The sequence below is a fragment of the Podarcis cretensis genome (genome assembly GCF_951804945.1).
Source record: "Podarcis cretensis genome assembly, chromosome: 13".
In the NCBI taxonomy this organism is placed as follows: Eukaryota; Metazoa; Chordata; class Lepidosauria; order Squamata; family Lacertidae; genus Podarcis; species Podarcis cretensis.
In genome coordinates, this window is record NC_137182.1 from 8,278,225 (window position 1) to 8,305,396 (window position 27,172).

The following is a 27,172-nucleotide window of genomic DNA, read 5'->3' on the forward strand; positions in this document are numbered from 1 at the left end:
CAAGAAATGAAAAATGTTTCTACTGGCACTACATTATAACATGCAAATGGATCTCTTTGCATGATGGTATGGTCCAAGAGCTACAGACTAATATCTAACTCATTACAGTGGTACCTTGGTTTACAAACTTAATCCATTCTGGAAGTTTGTTCTTAAACCGAAACTGTTCTTAAACCGAGGTGCGCTTTCCCGAATGAGGCCTCCTGCCGGCGGTGCCCTTCCACTGTTCGGCTTCCGTTCGTAGACTGAGGTAAAGTTCGCAAATCGTGACACTACTTCCGGTTTTGCAAAGTTCTTATACCAAATAGTTCGTAAACAGGGCTGTTCTTAAACGAGGTAAAGGTAAAGGGACCCCTGACCATTAGGTCCAGTCGCAGACGACTCTGGGGTTGTGGCACTCATCTTTGAAGACACTCGAACTCAGGACGCAAGGGAGAAACGTGCTAAGAGGAAGGCACGATTGGCAAATCCACACCGTGATCAACTCCCCCCAGGAAACCAATGTCCCCACTGTGGAAGGACGTGTGGATCCAGAATTGGCCTCTACGGTCACTTATGGACTCATTGTTAAAACCGTGTTTATGGAAGACAATCTTACTTGGCTACGAGGGATTGCCAAAGAAGAAAGACTCCTCCACCCCGCTTGTAAATATTAATATCTAGCTTTTTTTCCCCAATGCACGTGTAATTTTTTTCTGCTGTGGTAAAAAAGTGATTAACATGCCCACATGTTGTTTCTAATACATCCTTTTTATGAAAAAAGATTTATTTTCTTGCTTTAATCAAGTAATGACTTAAAATGATAATTTGGTAGGGAAACAACTTGTCAAGCATTTAACAGATTTGATTAACATTTATAAAAACAGCAGGGGAGCACTGATTTATTACTGTTGCTATTATTATCCAGATTGTGATAGGCCAAGGCAGAGGCAAAGAAACAGAACAAGGAAAGTCAGGTTCGTGCCTCTTTTTTTGAGGGGGGAGAGAACATTTTCACAAAGATGATTATGGAGGTACAAAATAAACTCTTTCCGTAAAGAGAAACCTCTTGTTTTGCTCCTGTGCAAAACACAACAGGGGTTCTCACTTATTCAAGGTAGCAACAGTAAAAAAGGTAAAGGACCCCTGGACAGTTGAGTTCACTCAAAGGTGACTATGGGTTGCAGCGTTCATCTCGCTTTCAGGCCGAGGAGCCAGCGTTTGTCCACAGACAGGTTTTCCGGGTCATGTGGCCAGCAGGACTAATGTGCTTCTGGTGCAACGGGACACTGTGACGGAAGCCAGAGGCACAGAAACAAGGGCCGTCTTACCCATAGGCGCTAGGGGTGCGGGGCACCCGGGTGCTGGGCTCTCAGGGGCGCCAGACCGAGAGTCAAGGGCCCAAGAGTTCAAGAGTTGAGTCCGGGGAAGAGCCCACCCATCGGTCTAAGAGTCACGTCGGGCTCTTCTGCTGCGGACAGCTCTGTGCCGCAAGTTCGGGGGCAACCAAGCCACTGAGATGCTGAGGCAGCTGGCCAGCTCTGCCCTCCTGCGTGCCTGAGATTCGCGTAGGGCATAGAGAGGACCGCCCAGCACATGCTACTTATACCACAAGGTGCCTGGCTTTGCTCAGTCGCTGACGCCGACACCTCGGGCTGGTTTGTTGCGCTGGGCTCCTCTGCTGCTTGCGTTGGTTGCCCAACCCCCAGGAGCCCAACAACTTTAAAAAGGTCAACTTTGGGGTCCCCCCCCCTAAAAAAAGGCCGACAACTCTGGGCAACCGGGGTGGGCCGCTGGGCAGATCTTTGCACCCCGGCGCCGCATATGTTTAAGACAGCCCTAACAGAAACGCCATTTACCTTCCCGCCACAGCGGTACCTATTTATCTACTTGCACTGGCGTGCTTTCAGACTGCTAGGTTGGCAGGAGCTGGGACAGAGCAACGGGAGCTCACCCCGTTGCAGGGATTCGAACCGCTGACCTCCTGATCGGCAAGCCCAAGAAGCTCAATGGTTTAGACCACAACACCACCCGCTCCCCTACAGCGATAGTACAGGTTTGGCAGCAAAGCACGCAGTCCAGAAAGACTCTCCTCCCTGCAAGAGAGGGGAGTGGTTGTGGCCGGGAGCCGGACTCCGCCTCAAGCAGGGGGCGTTTGCCCCCTGCCTCCCACTCACCTGGCTGGCGCCCACGCCCTCGGCCAGGTACCCAACCAGGTGCCTTCAAGGGGGCGTGTACAGCAGCCTAAATTGCTGTGGCGCCAGCCTCCAGCCCTCACTTTTTGTCGTCCCGTCGCATAAAATGTAATTAATAAAAATAAAATATTGAGAATTCTGTAGGCTCTCTTGGAAACAGACAGAGTAGTTAAGAGGAGATCAAGGTAGACAAAGGGGAGGAGGGGCGGTGACAGTTTTACAATATACATTTCTCCCACCATCTCTTTCTGGTTACCTTCTCTGCCCTTAAGAATGAACTGTTCCTGCTTCTCCTGATCTCTAGGGGTAACTGTGAGGAACCTGTAAGCCTCTAGGTCTTGTTGAACACCAGCGGCCATTGTGGCTAGTGCGAGTTCATGAGGGATGACAGCGGTTGCAATCATAGCTGTCAAGTGTCCCTTATTTGAAGGGACAGTCCCTTATTCCAGCTCCATGTCCCGCTGCTGTCCCTTATTGATGGATGTCCCTTAAATGTCCCTTAAATGATGTCCCTTAAATTTCAAAGGAAGCAGCTCCTCTCCCTCCCTCCCTCCCTGCTGGCCAGGGAGGAGGGAGGCTCCAACTGTGTTGCTTGGCTGTGTTGCTCACCCAATAAGAAGTCTAAGAACGACTGGGGGGTGGAGCTTGTATGCCTTGTGTGTGGCTAGTTAATGCAAGCTGAGAGGTTTTTTGAATGCTGGATGCCATTTTGTTGCACGTGCTGCTGCAAATTTTGCAGCGCAAAGCCAGGCCGGGGAGCCATCTTAAGTTGAGGCTGCATCGGCCTTGTGGTGCATGTGATTCAGATTCTATTTAGTTGAACCTCTGGTTACAAAGTTGGTTGGACAGTGTTCTCGAAGCTACCAGCATGAGTTTGACCAGACTGCAGGAGGACAGGAAGACTGGGGTGTGTGGAACAGGTGAGGCTGCAGGTCCCTTATTTTCAAGGCTGCTGGTCCCTTATTTTCAAATCTGTAAGTTGACAGCTATGGTTGCAATTCAACAACATCCGAAGGCCACACATTCCCATCCCTGCTCTAGGGAAAGATGGCTACTAAATGAATAAAAAACCAAAAATCTTGTGGTACCCTTAAAGGCTAACAAATTTATCTCAGCAAAAGCTTTCATGGCCTTGAGACCCCTTCGTCAGATGCATAAAGTCAGACAATGGAGGGGCTTAATCTCACAGAATTATACTGGCAGTTATTTCTGCAGCACAGACAAAAAAGGATTTTTGACACAATGAACAAGCTTGCATTTTGTGATGTGTGATCAGGCCAATGCCTTCAGGCTCCAGGTTTCTTTGCAGATCATTATCGCTCACCAACTGAACCAACAGATACACTGCCACTCACAGCTGCATTATGTAAGAACATTTTGACAGTGGACCCACCATAAACAAACTTGGGCAGGGGCATAAACAAATAAAAAAACTGAAAGCTGCCGCAACTGTTTCCCTGAGGAAATAAAATTCAGCATTCTCAGGCGCTCAGAACTTTGATCAGAGTGGGGTTTGTTTGTTTTTTTAAAAAAGGCACAAATTTACAAATTTATATGGAAAGGCACATCTTTCCATATAGACCAAACATTTCCCAGGTATTAAGCTTTTGCAAAACAAGTCCCTTTCATAGATTTTGTATCTTCTGTTTTTATATTGTGATTTTGTTTTGTGAACCGCCCTGAGATCTACAGGTATAAGTCGGTATACAAATTAAAGAAATAAATTAAAGAAAACAATGGAGCAGTCTGCTTTTCCACCCCAGTCTCAGTTATTCATGCAAACTCCACTAAGTGCCTTGCAGATCCTCGATGTTAGGAACTGCAAGCATAAATTATGTGCATGTTGAATTTCGTATGATGTGCATCCCCATTTTTAAATTATTCTAAGGATGTTTTCTCTAGATAAGTTAAAAAAAAAAATCAAACAGAAGGGAGGTTAATTGACCACACTAATGAAATTATGGCATTTCTGTTGGAAATCAAATGTGCCAGAGTATCACAATGCCTCTACTCAATACAAGGGACATGTTCCTTTCTTCTTTATAGAAAAGGAGGTATTTCCCCAAAATGCCTTCAGATTTTCCAAAAATTAGTCTATTAAGGAGACATAATGATGAACTTAAAAACAAACAAATCAGACACACATACCTTGGCTCCTCCCCCTTCCTTAAATAATAATAAAAAGCCTTTTTATCAGATATCTAGTTTCTCAATGTCTTCTAGAACCTACATGACATATGAGGCAGTCACAAAGCAGCAGTTTTCATTTTAACTATAAAAAAGGAACTTTAAACTGAATTCTCCACAGAAGAGTATTTCTGTCTCAGGGCAACTGCAAATAATTCTTCCCAATACCAGGGCAATCGTCCCAAGAGTCAGTTTTGTGACAGGGCAGAGCAAAAAGCAACAGTGAGCACAGCCCTGTAGCAGACGTTAAATCTTTTATATGCACTGTGCCGCCTTTGGGACATTTACAGTAAATCTGGGCAGCCTCTCAACATGGGAACTTGCAGAATTACAGCAGCTATAGTATGATCGAAAGAAGCAGCACAACATGGTTGTGTGTGTATGTTAACGGTCCAATTATAATTTTCCCCATAGCAAAGACACATAATATTAGTCCTATTAAAAAAACCAAAAACCCTACTCCTTGCCCATCCAGAACTGACACCCCACTCTCTCGAACAAAATTTGAAATGGGAATTGAAATGGGAAGCAATAAAAAGTATTACTAGACAGTGGCGAAGCTGTATGCTCCAGCACAGGGGGCGGAGAGCAGGCGGGGCATGGCTGGCACGTGCCCCAAGTTGTGTGGGATCAATTCCAATCTGTTACCTCCGAGGATGTGGACAGGCTGCTTGGACGAGTGAAGCCAACCACCTGTCTCCTGGATCCTTGCCCATCCTGGCTTATAAAAGCTAGCCGGGAAGGACTGGGCGATGGGCTTCGTGGGGTGGTGAATGCTTCCCTCCGTGAGGGAGCCTTCCCAGACCCGCTGAAAGAGGCGGTTATTAAACCGCTTCTTAAAAAACCATCTCTAGATGCGGCCACGATGGCCAATTATCGCCCAGTCTCAAACCTTCCATTCTTGGGCAAGGTGATTGAGCGAGTGGTTGCTGAACAACTCCAGGCACGCCTGGAAGAAGCGGACCATTTGGATCCCTTCCAGTCGGGATTCAGGCCTCATCATGGGACTGAAACTGCCTTGGTCGCACTGGTTGATGATCTCCGGCGGGCTAGGGACAAAGGTGAGAGCTGTTTCCTAGTTCTACTGGATCTCTCAGCGGCGTTTGATACCATCGACCATGACATCCTTCTGGACCGTCTTGAGGGGCTGGGAGCTGGGGGCACTGTCATACAGTGGTTCCGCTCCTTCCTCCTGGGCCGTGTTCAGAAAGTGGTGGTGGGGGATGAGTGTTCAGACCCCTGGGCTCTCACTTGTGGGGTGCCTCAGGGTTCTGTCCTCTCCCCCATGCTTTTCAACATCTACATGCAGCCGCTGGGAGGGATCATCAGGAGGTTTGGGCTGGGTGTTCATCAGTATGCAGATGATACCCAGCTCTACCTCTCTTTTAAATCAGAACCAGTGAAGGCGGTAAAGGTCCTGTGTGAGTGTCTGGAAGCGGTTGGAGGATGGATGGCGGCTAACAGATTGAGGTTGAATCCTGACAAGACAGAAGTACTGTTTTTGGGGGACAGGAGGCGGGCAGGTGTGGAGGATTCCCTGGTCCTGAATGGGGTAACTGTGCCCCTGAAGGACCAGGTGCGCAGCCTGGGAGTCATTTTGGACTCACAGCTGTCCATGGAGGCACAGGTCAAATCTGTATCCAGGGCAGCTGTTTACCAGCTCCATCTGGTACGTAGGCTGAGACCCTATCTGCCTGCAGACTGTCTCGCCAGAGTGGTACATGCTCTGATTATCTCCCGCTTGGACTACTGCAATGCGCTCTACGTGGGGCTACCTTTGAAGGTGACCCGGAAACTACAACTAATCCAGAATGCGGCAGCTAGACTGGTGACTGGGAGCGGCCGCCGAGACCATATAACACCGGTCTTGAAAGACCTACATTGGCTCCCAGTACGTTTCCGAGCACAATTCAAAGTGTTGGTGCTGACCTTTAAAGCCCTAAATGGCCTCGGTCCAGTATATCTGAAGGAGCGTCTCCTCCCCCATCGGTCTGCCCGGACACTGAGGTCCAGCTCCGAGGGCCTTCTGGCGGTTCCCTCACTGCGAGAGGCCAAGTTGCAGGGAACCAGGCAGAGGGCCTTCTCGGTGGTGGCGCCCGCCCTGTGGAATGCCCTCCCATTGGATGTCAAGGCGATGGACAACTACCTGACATTCAGAAAACATCTGAAGGCAGCCCTGTTCAGGGAAGTTTTTAATATGTGATATTTTAGTGTATTTTTTATCTCTGTTGGAAGCCGCCCAGAGTGGCTGGGGAAACCCAGCCAGATGGGCGGGGTATAAATAATAAATTATTATTATTATTATTATTATTATGGGGCGCATCCCTGGGAGCATGGCATGTGTCCTGGGGGTGTGGCATGCCACCTGCGGGGGCGTGGTATGCATCCTGGGGCTTTGCGCCCCACCCATGGGAATGTGGAATGCGTCCTGGGGACGTGGTGTGCTACCCGTGAGGGCGTGGCACCTGGCGCGGGGAGGTTACGCGGCGCATGTTGGGGGCAGCCGCAATGGTACCCCCCTCCCCGATGGTGCCGGGCACAATGCGTTCCCCCCATTCCTCCGCCAGTGTTACTAGAGGAGACCGAGAGGAGATGTGATAGCCATCTTCAAATATCTGAAGGGTTGTCAAATGGAAGCAGTGGCGTAGCGTGGGGGGTGCAGGGGGTGCCAGCCGCACTGGGCGCAACATTTGGGGGGGCGCACTCGCAGCTCTCTGCCCCTACCTGGCTCACTCACTCTCTCTCACAGTGCGGGCTGTGCGAATCCGATCCGAGCTGCCGGGTCACCGCCCACTGTGGAGGGGGAGGGTGCCAGGCGTGCGTTGCGGTGCGGAGCGGAGAGAGAGTGAGGGAGGGACTATCTGGGGGAGGGACAGTGCAGCGGCCGCCCAGCGCAGCACTGAGCACGGGAGAGAACTACACCCGACCAGCCCAGGCAGCAGCAAGAAGAAGCTGGCAGCGGCGGCAGGTTAGGGGCTAGGGGCGCAAATTACTTGCCTTGCCCCGGGTTAGGGGGCGCAAATTACTTGCCTTGCCCCGGGTGCTGACAACCCACGCTACGCCGCTGAATGGAAGATCCAGCAAGTTTGTTTTCTCCTGCTCTGGAAGGTAGGATCCGAATCAATGGATTCAAGTTACAAAGAAGGAGATTCTGGCTAAACCCGAGCTGTTTGACAGTGGAATGAACTCCCTCAGGAGGTTGTGGGCTCCCCTTCATTGGAGGTATTTAAGCAGAGGTTGGGTGGCGATTTGTCAGAGATGCTTTAGTTGAGTAACCGGCTGTACATTTGAATAAATAAGGTATACTATTGATTGTATCAAATTGTAGTTTTCAACAGAAGTCTCATAAAGTTCAGTGAAAAAAGCAGAAGACCCAGTGGATCAGTTCATTCTCTAGTCAGTTCATGCATAATTACAGTTCCACAGAATCCTTTCACAGAGCCTGCAACCACTACTATGCTATAAGATCCACTATCCTGTAATATTACACATGAGCCTGTTCTACTGATGAAGCCTAGGATGGGGAAACAAGGCTAATACAGTGGTGCCTCGCAAGACGAAAAGAATTCATTCCGCGAGTCTCTTCGTCTTGCGGTTTTTTCGTCTTGCGAAGCAAGCCCATTAGCGGATTAGCGCTATTAGCGGCTTAAGGGCTTAGTGGATCAGCTGTTAAGCGGCTTAGCGGATCAGCTGATAAGCGGCTTAGCGGCTTAGAAAAAGGGGGGAAGGGAAAAAACCTGCAGGAACTCGCAAGACATTTTTGTCTTGCGAAGGAAGCCCATAGGAAATTCGTTTTGCGAAGCACCTCCAAAACGGAAAACCCTTTCGTCTAGCGGGTTTTCCGTCTTGCGAGGCATTCGTCTTGCGGGGCACCACTGTATTCCAGAAATCCTTATATTAGACTCTGTGAAAAGATTCTGTGGAACTGTAACTATGAACTATGTGGAACTATGAACAGACAGGTGGAATAGACACTTATACAAGTATGGACCTTTTTTTTTATTAGATTTTATAAACTTTATTTGGAATTCGACAATAAAAAAATGCTGTGTGTTTTAATTGAAGCTGACTAGACCAGAAACTATCTTGAGAGAGAAGGGAGGCAGTAGGAACCCTCAGTTTTTGGCTCAATTTTTCTTAACAGGCTTCCATCACCACAGTAGGCACACTTGCCAGACTACAGTGGTAGATGTCAGTTTTACAACTGGATTTTTAAGGAAGAGGTGAATTCTTTAATGCTCCACCCCCTCCACGTGTTGGAGCTATGAACTGTTTATTATGCTTGCATTTTATTGTATTGTATTTTTAAAAATATTTTTATTGATGTACAGTGGTACCTCAGGTTAAGTACTTAATTAGTTCCGGAGGTCCGTACTTAACCTGAAACTGTTCTTAACCTGAAGCACCACTTTAGCTAATGGGGCCTCCTGCTGCTGCCGCGCCGCTGTAGCACGATTTCTGTTCTCATCCTGAAGCAAAGTTCTTAACCTGAGGCACTATTTCTGGGTTAGCGGAGTCTGTAACCTGAAGCGTATGTAACCTGAAGCGTATGTAACCTGAGGTACCACTGTAAACTGCTCTGGTGCGTACGAGTGAAGGAGGGCACACCAAACGCTTAAAACACATAAATAATAGCAGTGTGGTACGGAAACTGTTCCTTCAGCACCTTACTCATACCCATTTAGTCCGGAGTTTTAGAGAATGTGCATTTCAAAAGAGAAAGAACAGTAGCAAGGGGGAACAAAGAAAAAAAACGCAAAATCACACATAGGCCGCAGATACCTGCTTCGTATATTTAGCTGGCATTCCCTGCAGGCCCACAATTATGCCCCCTCCCTCGTCAGGAGCAATTACTTGGCTTGTTTTTTTGGTGGTGGGTTGTAGCGGGGGGGGGGGGGGGGTGGAATAGAAGAATCAACCTTTTTAGAAAAATATTCTGCAATGAAAAAGATCCATGCATGATTCTGGCTTTTTGGGTGTCATCTGTCTTCTTCTTATTATTATTTTTTTAAAAAGAAGCTCAGGCAGAAAAACAAACAGCAGCAGCAGCAGCAAGTAATTGAACAGTGAGCTACAACACACTGCAAATACTCAGAGGAATACTGAGAAGTATTCCTGACTACAGGAAGTTCAGTGAAATCACTGGAGGAAAGCAGGGATGAGTTGCACACAAGGCAGGCAGGTGTTGTTGTGTTCTTGTATGAAAGTGAGAGGGGGGGATAAAAAGCAGGACAAAAGGACAAAGAAGATTAAGCTCTCACAAAGGCTAGGGGTGGGCAGGGGAGTGGAGGACAGAGAGCTTTCAGAACAAGATGTGGACATCGCTAGAAAAGGTAAAGGGACCCCTGACCATTAAGTCCAGTTGCGGACGACTCTGGGGTTGCAGCACTCATCTCGCTTTACTGGCTGAGGGAGCCGGCGTTTGTCATCAGACAGCTTCCAGGTCATGTATCCAGCATGTCTAAATCACTTCTAGCAAAACCAGAGTAACTCATGGAAACACCATTTACCTTCCTGCTGGAGCGGTGCCTATTTATCTACTTGCACTGGTGTGCTTTCGAACTGCTAGGTTGGCAGGAGCAAGGACCGAGCAACGGGAGCTCACCCCATCACGGGGATTCGCACCGCCGGCAAGCCCTAGGCTCTGTGGTTTATACTGTATGCTAAATGAAGCGAACAGAGCAAAGCCAAGGCCTGAACAGATTCTGCAAATTGCAGGTGACCATAAGCTTTTTTGCATATGCACACACAATGGTTTATTTGAAACACATAGAAAAATTAAGCATGCAAGAACAAACTGCTTTAGATAGCAGCTGAGAGGGCAAATTTCATCAGGATCACAGCTTGAGGGTATTAAGCCCCAGTCCTAAAAAGCAGAAAATGTCAAATAACAACCACACCAAAATTTCTGCATGCCTGTTGAAGCAGACGTGGCTAAGTCTCTTGGGGACATTTTCCGAGCCACAGTTACACAAATCAGCAATAGCAGTTGATATCTGGCTTTTTTTAATCTACCACCCTGTACCTTGGTTGTCGTACAGAATCCGTTCTGGAAGTCCATTTGACTTCCAATAAGTTTGACAACCAAGTGCAGCTGCCGATTGGCTGCAGGAGCTTCCTGCAGCCAATCGGAAGCCGCAGAAGCCCCGTCGGACGTTCAGCTTCCAAAAAACGTTCGCAAACCGGAACACTGACTTCCGAGTTTGTGACGTTCAGGAGCCAAACCATTCGAATCGCAAGCCATTCGAGATCCAAGGTACGACTGAACTGTTGACTATCTCAAAGGACACTGTTGAATATCTCAAAGGGCACTGAACCCTCACATAATACTAAGTTATTAAGAAAACTGTAATGACTTAGTATTATGTGAGGGTTCAGTGCCTACCTCTGATGAGGACCCACAAGGACCCTAGGCAAATCCTAAAACTGTTCACATAAACCACATCTCTCAACTCCCAAACTCATAAGTCACTGCTACTTGTTCTTTTTTCACAGCATGGAGTGAAAAGCCCCAACTGACCCACAAACTCTTTTCATTTTAGCCTCTCATTAATTCATTGCACATATAACCATACCACAAAACCAGTTCCCCGACTGCATAAACAAGTCTACTGTGCCAATCTTATTCAACTCTATGGTCACTGGTACATTTCTAATACAGTTAAGCTTGAATGCTAGGCATGGCTTTCCAACACAAATATTTAAAAAGCTGCCTGTTTTCAATGAGTTCAAGGGAGCAATGAGGGGGCCAGTGGCTTAGCTTCCAGTTTAGGAAGAAAGATACAATATTTGCTTTGCCTGTAATCTGTTAGCTAATACAGTGGTGCCTTGGTTCTCAAACTTAATCCATTGCGGAAGTCCGTTCCAAAACCAAAGCGTTCCAAAACCAAGGCACGCTTATCCATGGAAAGTAATGCAAAATGGATTAATCCGTTCCAGATTTTTAAAAACAACCCCTAAAGCAGCAGTTTAACATGAATTTTACTCTCTAATGAGATTATTTATCCATAAAATGAAAGCGATAATCAATGTACTGTACTATAAAATAAATAAGATAGTATTGTAAATGATGAAAAAAAAAATTAAAAAAATCTTTCTCTGATGATAGTCATTGTTTGGAGGGGAGACTTTTATCCATTTCCACAGTCACACAATCAATCAATCAATCAGCTGAACTGGGTTCCACAAAGCCACAAAAACAAATTAACCGAAAAAGCCTCAAAAACAAAAACACAAAATAAATAGCAAAACCAAAAGCACCAAATACAGTGGTACCTTGGTTATCGAACTTAATCCGTTCCGGAAGTCCGTTTGACTTCTGAAATGTTCGAAAACCAAGGCGCGGCTTCTGATTGGTGCAGGCGCCCCGAAACAATAGCCGACAGCTGCATCGGACGTTCGGCTTCTGAAAAACGTTTGAAAAACGGAACACTTCTGGGTTTTCGGTGTTTGGGAACCAAGGCATTTGAGAACCAAGGTACCACTGTACTACCTTCCACTTTGTGTACAGAGGCTGTATTCAGGCAGCACTTGGTGCCATCTTTTCAACATTTCCTTACCTGTTCATTTTCAAGTTTTATGTGATCTTTCACACAACATAAAAACCGCTTCTGGAAATCTAGTAGAAGTTTAGTGCTCATTTCTGGGTTAATTGTTTCCAGGAAAGAAAAAGCAATTTGCAACCCCGTTAACTTGGAGATTTGTGTTGTTGTAATTTTCCTGCAGTTTTCACAATAGCGCCACCACTGCTTGCATTACAAAATTTGGATTGGTGTCCCAGTACACACAATTCCTTCCCACCATCTGAGATTTAAAATTTTAGTGCAACATGGTGGTGTGTCAATCAAAAAGCCACCATTCCATGACACAACACAACAAGAGGCAGCAGCACTAGCATTATAACCAGGAAAACTTATGCATTAAGCCCCGTGTCTGAATGTAGCCAGAAGCAAGCTACAGGTCAAAGATAAAGGTGCTTTTGAACTATGTTTGCATCTGTCCTGAAACATGGTGTTTATATTGCTGATTCAATGTTCCAATCTACAAACCAAAATGAGACAGTCAGCGCTGGAATTAACTGTAGGTAAGGGAAATAGTAGGGACGCAGGTGGCGCTGTGGGTTAAAGCCTCAGCGCCTAGGGCTTGCCGATCGAAAGGTCGGCGGTTCGAATCCCTGCGGCGGGGTGCGCTCCCGCTGCTCGGTCCCAGCACCTGCCAACCTAGCAGTTCGAAAGCACCTCCGGGTGCAAGTAGATAAATAGGGACCACTTACCAGCGGGAAGGTAAACGGCGTTTCCGTGTGTGGCTCTGGCTCGCCAGAGCAGCGATGTCACGCTGGCCACGTGACCCGGAAGTGTCTCCGGACAGCGCTGGCCCCTGGCCTCTTAAGTGAGATGGGCGCACAACCCCAGAATCTGTCAAGACTGGCCCGTACGGGCAGGGGTACCTTTACCTTTACCTTTAAGGGAAATAGTACTTGGGACGCGGGTAGCGCTGTGGGTTAAACCACAGAGCCTAGAACTTCCTGATCAGAAGGTCGGCGGTTTGAATCCCTGCGACAGGGTGAGCTCCTGTTGCTCGGTCCCTGCTCCTGCCAACCTAGCAGTTCGAAAGCACGTCAAAGTGCAAGTAGATAAGTAGGTACCGCTCTGGTGGAAAGGTATACGGCATTTCCGTGCGCTGCTCTGGTTCGCCAGAAGCGGCTTAGTCATGCTGGCCACATGACCTGGAAGCTGTACGCCGGCTCCCTCGGCCAGTAAAGCGAGATGAGCGCCGCAACCCCAGAGTCAGTCATGACTGGACCTAATGGTCAGGGGTCCCTTTCCCTTTAAGGGAAATAGTGGCAACAGAATAAGAACAGAACTAAGCTTGCTGGGTGCAATTTTACACAGCAGAAGTACTAGAAGTTATTTCAGAAGTTAAGGTTAGCCAGCCTTCTCTGATATTCCATGATTTAAAAAGGGATCCATCTTGTTGAGACCCACTAATAAAACACACCTACAAAAATCCAAAGCAGCCTGCTTCACAGAGTTCTTGCAAGAATAAAATGAGAAAAGGGGCATGCATGCCATATTGAGCATCCATGTAAATGGATGAAGGATATCCTCACTAATTTACTACTACTGGTTGAGCTCTGGTTTAGTCATCAAATGCTGGGACCCGACAACATCTGATTAATCCACTAATGGCAAATCTACCAGGTAAATCTGCCCAGTTCTATGCCAAGTTGCTTACTAGAAGAAGAGATTTCCGGTGTGAGTTTGGCCACGGACAATTTTCTGTCTCTGGTCAGGATCAGAGACCGATATGTATTAGACAAAAGTCAGAAACTAGCATTGTCTTATGATATGTCCTAGTAATCTGTGTGCTTTCAATGTATTTTATATGCATTGAATTTCGACAGGTGGGTCTTTGGGCCACAAAGCGTGTTCTCCTTCATGGAGAGCATGTGTTGCGATGGGGGCCAACAGGACACTCCAAAGTTGTGGGGTGGGCTAATTGATTGTTGGCCACTGTTGTGATTGGGCTTCCCTTGTTCTTGGGATGAAGTTAATGTTGCCATTTGTTGACTGACAGCAAGAAATACTAAAACTCCCTGCACGAGGCGTAGAGCTTCCTCTTTTCGCCCCATGCATCAGATTGCCCGTCCCCCCCCTCCCTATATTTAGGGTTGTTCGCTTTGACCTTGCTATGCCTGTCATGGGGTCGTCTGCTCTTGGGGCAGGGGCCCGGTAGGAATTTTGTCCATCTGGCTGATTGGCTGGGGCCATTTGGTTTTTGCCTACTGCGTAGCAAATCGTCACAACTTGTAAGGTTGCGGTTAGGCATTGGTTTATGGTTTGGTTGGCTGAAGGGCATTGATTGGCTGTGCCTGCCCCTCTAATGCTGCTGCTGCAAGGGATTCCATTAAAGGAATACAGGGGTTCACTATTGCTTTCGTCCACCCTGTCAAGGGGCTTGGGCCATGCAAGAACCCCTGGTTGCATTTGGGGAGGGCTGAGGGCAGGTTCCCTGCTCCGTCACTACCCCCAAGTGTATTCCCCTTTTCTGACTTTCGCATCGTGCGGAATGTCAGTCTCTCCCCCATGGGGGGGGGGGGAGAGATAGTCGCAACCAATGCCTAAGCAAGCATTAACATTTTTGTATTTTAATAAAGTTTTGGCCAAAATTATGCCAAAAACCTTAAACAAACTTTCTGTGTGATGTGTGAGTTATTGGGGTGGCCCTGGGGACCTCAACAAGCAATAAAGAATTGTTGTTGTAGTAGTCATCACATCACTTAAGGTCAGTGACTATATAATTCAACTGACTCAGTTGTGAACATATTATCAGAGTGAAAATCAAATGTTTGAGTGGCCTTCCACGTTTTGAAAGCCTCTCTCCACATTTGGAACTAGTATGCCATGAAGTTCTCTAACCCTGCCTTCTTCCCCTGACATGTGGTTTTCCTTCTTCATGAGGGACTCATTAAACAATTTCCTCCACCATGCAATCTGCTGTTTTTTTTGTAGACTGAGAAATATTTTGCAGCTGCCATTAACAGATCTACTTTATTTTTATTTTATTTTATTTTATAAAAATGACATACTTCAAACCAAGCATAAATATTTCCAGAAAAAGTAATTTGATTTTGCTAGTTTAAAGCAAACCATCACACTGAATCACTGCAAAGCACTGGGAAGCGATTAAAATGATGAAGACTCCAATATTAGTAATAGGCATTAATCAGGCAGTCTATTGAAAGGACGGGTTGTTTTCTGGCTAAACCTTGCGAAAGCACCACAAGAAGATGTATCTTTAGTACACTAAGCATCCCTCAAAGGACGTCCTGACAGCAGAGCATATGGGTAAGGAAGTTCAGGCTTCAGAAGCTTCTCCTCCTCCGGTTTCATTTTAATTACAGCAACCACTTTTCAAATCTATATCTGGAATTGAGAATTAAATATTTACATAGAGCAGATCTTGAGAGAGAGAGGGGATATTAGGGAAAACGAGAGAAAACAAATGGCGCGCCAGTTGTAGAGAAATAAAGCAGCATTTCCGACATCTGAAAAAAGGCTGTGAATATATTGGGGCATAAATCTCAGAGAAGTGGGTTTACTGAACTTAAGTCAATAATAATAATAATAATAATAATAATAATAATAATAATAATAATAATTTGTTTATACCCTACCCATCTGACTGGGTTTCCCCAGCCACTCTGGATGGCTCCCAACAGAATATTAAAAACACAATAAAACATCAAACATTAAAAACTTCCTGTTATGTATTCAGTGGTCTGTGTTTGCCTGAGCTTGAGTCTGGACGAAGGAATCTGAGCTCCTGTGTTCTGATATCGATATATGATATCCAATCACAGAACATTTCAGGATTTGGGCTTCTGCCATTGGCCCTTAAACTCTGAGTCATGATTCGCAGCTTGGAAGGTTAGACAACCAATCACGTTGGGAGTGGGGTTGGCCCTGGCCTTCAGAAATGTATATAAGCAGTTGCTTTGCCCATGTTGTCCAGCTCTGCTAGTTCAATAAAGGTTCTTGCTGTTATCACTGTGTCTTGCCTCGTGGGAACCCACCTACACTTCACTTCCCTAAACAGGGCTGCCTTCAGATGTCTTCAAAAAGTCAGGTAGCTGTTTATTTCCTTGATATCTAATGGGAGGGCATTCCACAGGGCGGGCGTGACTACTGAGAAGGCCCTCTGCCTGGTCCCCTGTAACCTTATTTCTCACAGTGAGGGAACCGTCAGAAGGCCCTAGGGAATTCTGGAAGTAGTCAATAGTCTGGCCAGCTTGCTTTTTTTAAAATCTTTTTTAAAAAGAGAAAAAAAATGTCCTCCATTATTTTAGTCAATCATTCTTGTTGCAGAGACCACTTCTTTTTCCAAGCTGGTAGCAGGCTAAGAGTCCAAGATGACCCTTTAACGGGGAGGTTGGACAGCAACTCTCATCAGCTCCGGCCTTCATGGGCAATGGTCAGGAATGATGGAAGTTGGAGTCCAGCCTCAAGTGGAGGGCACCATATTGAATACTACTGCTTTAACAGTCTTCAGTGGGAACCTCCAATAAGAAAAGGAGATAAGAATCCTGGCAGACAAGATTTTGGAGTGCAAAAGCTCTATAGGCTTGACAATGACTACACACACACACCCTTCTGAAGGGAGAGGTCAGAACAACAAAAGGTATAGTGAATTTGAAGGATTGACAGAAACAAGCTGGGTTAAGGGCAGCAAGGTTCAGTGTCCCATTTATTGTGGATCAAAAACAGTCATAGGGGGTCCTGTTCCAGACCATTTTGTCCAGACTCGGTCCCCACTGAGGTTTTTGCTCCAAAAATAAAAGAGGCCATGTCAGACATACTTGTTTAAACATGTGACTAATGTCACCTAGCTTGGCCCCAAGATCTGGGAGATTCTGGGCAGAGTTATCTGGAAGCCAAGCTGCAGCCTTGAGCATAAAAGGTAAAGGTAAAGGTACCCCTGCCCGTACGGGCCAGTCTTGACAGACTCTGGGGTTGTGCGCCCATCTCACTTAAGAGGCCAGGGGCCAGCGCTGTCCGGAGACACTTCCGGGTCACGTGGCCAGCGTGACATCGCTGCTCTGGCGAGCCAGAGCCGCACACGGAAACGCCGTTTACCTTCCCGCTGGTAAGCGGTCCCTATTTATCTACTTGCACCCGGAGGTGCTTTCGAACTGCTAGGTTGGCAGGCGCTGGGACCGAGCAGCGGGAGCGCACCCCGCCGCAGGGATTCGAACCGCCGACCTTTCGATCGGCAAGCCCTAGGCGCTGAGGCTTTAACCCACAGCGCCACCTGCGTCCCGGCAGCCTTGAGCATAGGGGTGCACAAACTGCTCTGGAGAACCTTGCATGAAGAAGAACTATCATTAGAACATCACATGGCACAAGAGAAACTTACCCCATTCTTCGGGTAGGCTATCCATCCAAGATCCCCCATTACTGATCGAGAGTCCAATAAATTCACTGAAAAACAAAAAAAAATTAAAATGTGAATTAGGGGTGTTGCAGGGGGAGGTAAATAATCATGGTTGGCACAGGAAACAAGCAACCATTTACTTTTTTTAATTCTATTCTAAAGGTAAAGGGAACCCTGACCATTAGGTCCAGTCGTGACCGGCTCTGGGGTTGCAGCGCTCATCTCCATTTATTGGCCGAGGGAGCCGGCGTACAGCTTCCGGGTCATGTGGCCAGCATGTCTAAGCCGCTTCTGGCAAACCAGAGCAGCGCACGGAAATGCCGTTTACCTTCCCGCCGGAGCGGTACCTATTTATCTACTTGCACTTTGACATGTTTTCAAACTGCTAGGTGGGCAGGAACAGGGACCGAGCAACGGGAGCTCACCCCGTTGCGGGGATTCGAACCGCCGACCTTCTGATCGGCAAGTCCTAGGCTCTGTGGTTTAAACCACAGCGCCACCCGCGTCCCACTTATTCTATTCTACTCTAATGCTAAAAAGAACAACTGCTCACAGCACACACTCACAACCTCCATTAAAGCCAAGCACAGCTGAGGCTCTGAAGCACCTCTAGGGAATCTCTAGTCTAGCAGATGCCTTTATCCAAAAGCAAACATCCTGATCTTAGCATTGTGGACCATATTTTCCTGAGTGCAACCAGGCAGGAGAAGAGGAGAGGGAGGATTATATACTGCATGCACGGTAAGCTCAAACCTTTCCTGCATTTAACTTTTGTGCATTTAACTTTATGCACATGGCATAAAAATAAATTTTAAAAGGGGTGGAAAGGGGACAGGCATCTGGGGGGAAAGACTTTGGAAATCCCACCAGCCATTGCACCCAATGTGTTTTGATTATACAGTGGTAATTTGGTTCTCAAACCTAATCTGTTCCAGAAGTCTGTTCCAAAACCAAAGCGTTCCAAAACCAAGGTCACTTTCCCATAGAAAGTAATGCAAAATGGATTAATCCATTCCAGACTTTTAAAAACAACCCCTAAAACAGCAATTTAACATGAATTTTACTATCTAACGAGACCACTGATCCATAAAATGAAAGCAATAAACAATGTACAGTACTGCAGGCACACAATCAATCAATCAGTAGCTGAACTGGGTTCCACACAGTCACAAAAACAAACAAAAAAAGCCGCAAAAACAAAAACGCAAAATAAATAGCAAAAACAGACAGACCTCAGCGCAACACTCAAAACGCAAGTGTGGCACTCAATACGGAAGCGTAACACTCAAAACGGAGCATGTTCAGCTTCCGGAAAAAGTTTGCAAACGGGTTTGCAGCGTTCTAGTTCCAAGTTGTTCAAGTACCAAGCTGTTTGAGAACCAAGGTACCACTGTACGTGGTTTTGGTTTCAGGCACCTGGGACATAACCCTCGTGTAAGGTGTGGGCTTACTGCATCAAATCATCATGCTGGACTATGTGCATAGGTACTGCTTGCACTGTACAGTTCACACCCTACAGTCAATTCGCATGTGGAAGGGTTGGGGCCATAGCTCAGTGGCAGAGCATTTAAAGACCTCAATGATTCAGCTAGAGGTTGCAGCACTGTGCAAATTGGCTGCAACATTATTACAGCTGGCAAGATTAACACAGCCCGAAAAATGCACTGTAGGGATCTTGTGCTCCCTTCCTCGTGGTATAAGAGCCTCTCCAGGAGAGGGAAAGAAGAACAGGATCAAAGCAAAAAAATAGTAGGTCAGGGAGGCAAGCGGAAGACAACTCTAGAAAGCAGGTGCAAAAGGAGCGACAGAGAAACGGAAACGGCAAGGCCTGTGGAGTGAAAGCGAGACCAGGTAACAACAGAGTAAGGAGCGGATCTGCAGGAAGCTGATGTTTTGTTGCCAAGGTTGCCAGACTCAGACCCCAGGAGAGAGCAGAGTCTGGGAACTGGAATGGAGCCTGGTGAGGTAGAGGCAGAGCCCAGTACTTCTCAGCAGGGTCAGAAGATGTCACCTAGCATATCCAAGACACAAAGCCAGACTGTCCAGCTGGCTGAAAAGGTCAGGCTTAATGAAACGATGTGGGAGCAAATAGCAAAAGCTCTCAAGTCTAGTAGAAAACAGAGCCCTGCCTTTGTTCTTCAGACCCCTTCCCTACAGTTTACACTTTTCCCTGAAAAGGAAGCTAGCCATCCACAATCACACATATTTGCAAATCTTTGGATCGGACCCTAAAATCTGGTAGCAGTTCTGTTTTGTTGCAGAAACAAAAGTCTGCCACACAGAAGGAGATAAGGCATTTGACAAGAAAAACGGGTGACCAGTCCCAGGGGAGACAAAGCGCTAGTAAAATAGAGGCAGCCACCACGATGGGAGTCGCAGTGGAGATCTGGAGAACATCACCATCTTTGGCCGACAGCCATTGGGGCTGATAGCGGCTGGAGTTCCACAACATCTGCAGGGCACAAAGTTGGCTACCTTCACATGATCTGAGCCCCAGGTAGCCTTTGGCTTCTAACAGTGAATCCATGACTTTGGAAATGGCGTTCCAGAACAGCTATGGGGAAGGCCTAAAGGGAACAGTCCACCCAAGACTGATGGCAGTGACCATCTTACTCCCAAGACGACAAACTGATTTCAGGCTTAGTCTGCACTGTACAATCCAAGAGAGAGCTGGGATTTATGAGAGTGCTTTGGGTGGGAAGTGGGGAGCACCCATCTTGCGTTTTAGGATTTCAGGAGGCTGTGAAGCAGCAATCCTCGGCGGACTACACCTTCCGCTCTAGGTAGAAGTGCACTCCGTTTTGTCCGCCTGAGCTGAAATCCGCAGCTTCTGCCCCAGCCAATTAACAGACAGTTTTGCATTAAATAGTAATAAACTATTCCCAAGCTTACGACATTTTTCTTGCATTACCTAAAATCCGTAGTCCAAACAGAGAGGGCATAATTAAAAAACGAATCTGCACACACTTAAGCAAGCTGAATAAAATTATAGCCGCTTCCATTTTGGGCTTATAGTTAACAGTCTGTTGAGCGCTAAAAAAAACCCAAAAACCTACATCCCTGCTAAACTAACACAAAGTCTAATTTTGTAAGAGGGTGAAGGCGTTACTTAGATGGCAACAAATTCATTTCCAATTCATCTTAGAGGCCTTTTGTTTTTCATAATTTCCTACTAATTTTTGCAGATATTGTTTGAAACTACACCAACCCCATCTTTACTTTATTGATAATTCTGTTACAGTGGTGCCTCGCAAGACGAAATTAATCCGTTCCGCGAGTCTCTTCATCTTGCGGTTTGTTCGTCTTGCGAAGCATGGCTATTAGCGGCTTAGCGGCTATTAACGGCTTAGCGGCTTTAAGAAAAAGGAAACAAACTCGCAAGAACTCGCAAGACATTTCGTCTTGTGAAGCAAGCCCATAGGGAAATTCGTCTTGCGGAACGACTCAAAAAACGGAAAACTCTTTCGTCTTGCGCGTTTTTCATCTTGCGAGGCATTCGTCTTGCGAGGTACCACTGTACTTAAGTTACATAAGGACTGCATTAATCCAAGGCAGGCTATTGTTCCATATCAGCTCAGTGATGTCTATTGTGATTGACAACGGTTCTTCTCCAGGATTAGACAGCTGCCTATATTGTTCGTTCCTGGAGTTGCCTAGGCTGGAAGCTGAGAACTGCCACACGTGAAGCATATGCTCTATCAACAAGCTATGGCCCTTCTTCGCACTAAAAAACCAAATCAGATCCAGTTATTGTGGAGTTATGAAGCATGCCCAATCTGGACCCTTCTGCTGTAAACAAAGTGAAATTGCCCGTAGTGTAATCAGAATTAGAAACCGTTCTTCTCAGGGAGACTTCCCACTAAGAGGCAATCTGCAAGCAAGTCACTATGCTGCACTACTCTAAGAAATTCAGTAGGTTCATTTGAGGTTCAGCTTTTTTAAAACAAAAAATATATTCAGCAAATGGCAACGAGACAACTATGCTGCACATTGTTCAGGTCTGCTCCTTTTTTCCTTCTGGCACCAGGGCAGCAAGAAGCCAATATCTTTATCAGGAAGCACCTAAAACACACTAACAGCAAGGCTTGTAGAGTGAGGGCACACTCACACACTCACCTTTGTATGTCAGTGAGCATCTGTTTGGGAAAAATGACCCATGCCCACTTCTGAACTAAGCTGCTTCTCACATAGCTGAATAATCTTCCATACAGAGCCGGCCCTTTCATGATGCAATTGCATCATGAAGTGTGGGAGGAAAGGGAAAATTAGCACCCCTGGGCTCCTGGTTTCTTCTCATTCAAGAAAAGGTAAAGGACCCCTAGACAGTTAAGTCCAGTCAATGGTGACTATGCGGTACAGCGCCCATCTCACTTTCAGGCCGAGGGAGCCAGCGTTTGTCCACAGACAGCTTTCTGGGTCATGTGGCCAGCAGGACTAAACCACTTCTGGTGCAACGGGACACAGTGATATGTGCCAGAGCGCACGGAAACACCATTTACCTTCCTGCGGGAGCGGTACCTACCGTATTTTTCGCTCTATAAGACGCACCAGACCACAAGGCGCACCTAGTTTTTGGAGGAGGAAAACAAGAAAAAAAATATTCTGAATCTCAGAAGCCAGAACAGCAAGAGGGATCGCTGCGCAGTAAAAGCAGCAATCTCTCTTGCTGTTCTGGGATAGCTGTGCAGCCTGCATTCGCTCCATAAGACGCACACACATTTCCCCTTACTTTTTAGGAGGGGAAAAGTGAGTCTTATAGAGCAAAAAATACAGTATTTATCTACTCACACTGGTATGCATTTGAACTGCTAGGTTGGCAGGAGCTGGGACAGAGCAACAGGAGCTGACTCTGTTGCATGGATCTGAACCACTGACCTTCCGATCGACAAGGCCAAGAGGCTCAGTGGTTTAGACCACAGTGCCACCTGCGTCCCTACTTTCTTCTCATAATCTGCTGCCCGCCCACCAGGTGAGACTCCTAACCGCTGTGGGGCTCTTTAGAGCAATCCCCGCCCTGCCCCCCCCCAAATATTGAATCCTTCCTTAGAGCAAGACATCGTTGCTGAAGTGGACCAGGAAAGTGCCTTCACGGATAGAATTTCCTTTTAAAAAATATTTTGAAGTCTATACGTAGTTAGAGATTTATTTATTTTTAAAGACACTGTGTGACATCCCATACACCAGGCATAGGCAAACTCAGCCCTCCGGATGTTTTGAGACTACAATTCCCATCATCCCTGACCACTGGTCCTGTTAGCTAGGAATGATGGGAGTTGTAGTCCCAAAACATCTGGAGGGCCGAGTTTGCCTATGCCTGCCATACACTCTCCTGCCTAGAAAGCCTTGCTCTGAAGAGTTAGAGAGCAAATATACAGCAAAAGAATTTTAAAATAAGAGGAGAGGAGGAGGTGTGGGAAAGGTAGCTTATATACAAAAATTCCCCTTTTACTTACGTTTGGCCCTCCGGAGATTGCTAGGCTATGACTCCCCGGCAGTTCTGGCTGGTGGTGATGAGGGTTAAACAAGAACCAAGGGGCAATGGATAAGGCATCACTGCACTAAGCTAAGAGGTCCAAGGGCCAAACTCTGCAGTACACGGTTGGGCATTTTTCAGCACCCTTAAAGTCTGGAAAGGAAACTGCTCTCTTGCTTCCAGTTGCTAACCCTTCAAGGCTACTTGTTTGTTGTTTCCTTAAAAAAAAAGGCCTCCACACAGTAGAGGGAGCTATAGGCAGTGGCGAAGCCGCGATGGTACTCCCCTCCCTGATGCTGCCGGGGGCGGTGCGCTAACCCCCACCCCACCCACCCCGTTCCTCCGACAGTGGCTATAGGGTCTCCCTCTCTGCCACTCTTCCAATGCTGACTCCAAGGCTGTGTTTCCATTTTTAAAATGGATCATGGGAAAGAAACTTTCATTTCTAGATTTGGCCCTTAAGAAACCTGCGGCGCAAAGTGGCCAATACGACTGTTGCAGGAACCCAGAAGTGAGCAAGAACCACCAGAAGTTCTTCGCGCGCAATGAGATAATTGAGAGGCACATGGGTGTATTTGAGCATATTCTTATAAAGACGGTATTATTATTTTTTTAAGAACAAAGGAAGACTTGGGCAAAAACACAACATAGCTAGAGGAAATCTCTCTGCTACAGTTACAATAATTAAGTCATCCAGGAAAGTGCATACGTTTTGCAAATTGCAATGGGCGCACGATGAGTATTGATCTACATTGTTGTATAACTAATTAAAACCTGTCCTGGAGAAGCAAGTAATGAATATAATTAGATGGAATGTTTGATAGCACAAAGTTATTTTGCATACATTAATTAAAACATAAAAAACCCACTAGGTTCAGTTTTGCAACATAGCTAAATGGTGTATGTTTGCAGAAAATTAGTGAACGAAACAGACAGAGCCCCAAATTCATAACAATGAAGGCTTAATTCTCTCACTTTTAGCCAAAACAGACCAGACCTCAAGACAGAATGCTGGCAATAAAGGACGACTCGGCTACAACCACGTCTAAATCTGGTTTTGCAATGTACTGATTTGCTGAGTATGAAAGAGAAGGGGTCATGAAGCAGGTACCTTGGAACAATCATTCTGCAACAAACAATATGAAGTGATCATTGAATATTTTTTATTTTAAAAAATCATGAAAGAGCATAAAACTGACTCCTGATGACTGTTGGAGCATGGGAAAAGGCTGAAAGGCAGCTTGAAAGACAGCCTCTCATGGGGGAGCATTCCACAAATTGCGAGCCACCACTAAAAAGGCCCGTTCTCGTGTTGTCACCCTCCGGACCTCTCATGGGCGGGGCTCACAAAGAAGGGCCTCAGATGACGATTGCAGAGTCGAGGTAGGTTTGTGGCTTAGAATCATAGAATCATAGAATCATAGAGTTGGAAGAGACCACAAGGGCCATCGAGTCCAACCCCCTGCCAAGCAGGAAACACCATCAGAGCACTCCTGACATATGGTTGTCAAGCCTCTGCTTAAAAACCTCCAAAGAAGGAGACTCCACCACACTCCTTGGCAGCAAATTCCACTGTCAAACAGCTCTTACTGTCAGGAAGTTCTTCCTAATGTTTAGGTGGAGTCTTCTTTCTTGTAGTTTGGAGCCATTGCTCCGTGTCCGCTTCTCTGGAGCAGCAGAAAACAACCTTTCTTCCTCCTCTATGTGACATCCTTTTATATATTTGAACATGGCTATCATATCACCCCTTAACCTCCTCTTCTCCAGGCTAAACATGCCCAGCTCCCTCAGCCGTTCCTCATAAGGCATCGTTTCCAGGCCTTTGACCATTTTGGTTGCCCTCCTCTGGACACGTTCCAGTTTGTCAGTGTCCTTCTTGAACTGTGGTGCTTATTGCAGTCCTGAGCCATTTAAGCCTTTACAAGTCAAAACAAGCATTTTGAATTGGATCCAGAAACTAATCAGCAGCCAGTGCAGTCAGGGCCAGGGTTCGGTGTAATATGCTCAAGCCATTTTACCCAGCCGCTGAATTCCACATTAGCTGAAGATTCCAAACTGTCTTCAGAAGCAGACCTATATATAACACATTGCAGTAATCTAACCTAATGATTACCAGAGCATAGAGAACAGGCTATTCCTGTCCAGGACAGCTGAGCTATCAGCCAAAGCTGATAGAAGGCAATCTGTGCTGTCTGAGCCTCAAGGGACAGATATGAACCCATAAATACCCCCAAGCTGTGTACCTGCTCCTTCAGAAGCAATGTAACCCCATCAAGAGCAGGCCACCTCCCATCCATCCAGCTCACTAACAGTGCCTCTGTCTAATCTGGATTGAGTTTCAAGTTTGTTGGCTCTCATCTGGTCCATTACCGAGACAAGACAACGGGCCAGCATCCCTGCAGATGTAAAGGAGAAGTAGAGCCGTGGTCATCAGCATACTGCTGGCAACAATTCTATAACTCATCCTCACTCACATCTAGCCATCAGCCTGGGCATATTCTGTTTCCAGAGATAGCAGGTACCCTTTGCCCTCTCTCCCAGTCATGGCAGGGAATCCGAGACTCAACCAGCAAGGAAAAACACATTACAGCATAGTAATGGGTGGGTATAGCAGGCTTCCTCAAATTCAGCCCTCCAGATGTTTTGAGACTACAATTCCCATCATCCCTGACCACTGGTTCTACTAGCTAGGGATCATGGGAGTTGTAGGCCAAAAACATCTGGAAGGCCAAGTTTGAGGAAGTATAGTCTTTGTGGTGTCATCCAGATGTTATTCATCTCTCATCAGCCCCCACCTGCATGGCGAATGGTCAGGGATGCTGAGAGTTGCAGCAACATCTGCAAGGAATCATTCTGGCAGCCCCTGCAGTGAAGTGTTCATGCAGCAAGTACCTGCTCTGGCTAGAAGCCCAAGTTGAGGGTGACAACAGAGCTCCAATGCTGTCCCAGAAGACCATCTTGCCCAGACCTCTCGGCTCTACCAAAGCGTTCAAGCCCCTTCATCATTAGAAGTCAAAACTTTTCTCCCCTCGTAAATCCTTATTGATTTCATTGCTCCACAGCAATTACTTGTTTTCCTGCCGTTCTCCCTGTTGTGTTAAGTAATTCTGCAAAGCTGTAAATCCAAACCACTCCTGAAACCAAGAGACAGATTCAGTGATCTAGGAAATCAAAAAGCAAAAGACAGGTGAAACCCCCACAAGAAATCAAAACGGCACTGTATGAAGCAAATACTTTATTAATTATTTGCATGAAAGAAAAGGAGATTTTATATTAGGATGAATCTATTTAGGTGCTACAGAAAGCCAGCTATGGAAGGAAATTGGTTATAAATAGCCTTTATGCTCAACACACCATCAGAAGAAGAAAATGTGTACAATGGAATGAGCTCCCAAAATGAAACGTGACACAATTCTCTCTTGGAGGGGACCGACATGCTCCTTCCTTAACAAGCAGCAGTTGCAGGATGTCAAAGATGCTGCTCTCTGTTTGAAAAAGTGAAAACCCTCCCAGGTCTTGGGCAAAGTCTATTTCTGCACCAAGCTGTAACCTCACTTGATACTGGCTCAGTTCCATGATGCCCAGCCAAGCTAGACATGCAAGGGAGCCTTCAAGCTTCCACGAAGTCTGCACCTCTCCAGAGGTGAACTGGGTCCTCCCAACTGGAACCTGGTACACAAAAGATGGGTGCAGATGAGGACCTAGATTCACATCTGGCCATGGACTGGCTGGGTGCAGAGAATTGGAGGGAGGTACCAGCTAGGGCACCCCCAAGGGGAAAGACTCAGAGCCAGGGGACTGGTGGTGAGATGACGTTGAGTGGTCAGAAGAAAGAGGGAGCAGACTGGGAGGAGGAGGTGTCAAAAGAGGCAACAGGGTTGAGTGAGCAGGAAGAGTCTGTGGCAGACAGAACTCCAGAGGCAGAGGTAGAAGCGGAGGCCAAGAGGCAGAGATGAGGCAAGCTGCTGAAGAAGCCAGGGGGTCTCCCTTCTGCTACAAGTTACTCTCCCCTGGTCCCCCAGAACCTGAAGAGGTATGGAGATGGTGGAGCAAAGATGATGTGGAGCATCAGACTGCTTGGGAAGGAACCATGGGGAGAAGGAGACTTAGGGAGCTCTCGGGAAAGCAAGGACCTTCAAGTCCTCACAGCTGCCTCTTTGGGGCAAGATCTTCCAGGAAGAGTTGCTGTTCTCTCTAGGCCTGGCCTCCTGGGCTGTTAACTTCACTGAAGCCATGTGAATTATTGCTGACCTGCTCCAAGTACCCACCTCTGTCACTGGAGACGCACAAAGACTTGTAGGGCCTCATGTGTGCCTGATGTCACCAGATAAATGCCAGGGTCTAGAGCAAAACTGAAGGCTTGGGCTGTGAACTGCCTACATTTTGAAAAGGAGGTCAAAATTTT

At 46.7% G+C, this 27,172-nt stretch overlaps 1 protein-coding gene across 7 annotated transcripts in view; it reads right to left on the bottom strand.

Annotated features, from left to right (window-relative positions):
* EPHA5 (EPH receptor A5) overlaps positions 1 to 27,172 on the bottom strand; it is a 258,320-nt gene that overhangs the window by 216,916 nt on the left and 14,232 nt on the right. For all 7 annotated transcript variants that reach the window (XM_079949369.1, XM_079949368.1, XM_079949366.1 and 4 more), the window contains exon 2: positions 17,277 to 17,341. In XM_079949369.1, coding sequence (XP_079805495.1) covers positions 17,277 to 17,341 — 65 coding nt within the window. The remainder of the gene's footprint in view (positions 1 to 17,276; positions 17,342 to 27,172) is intronic.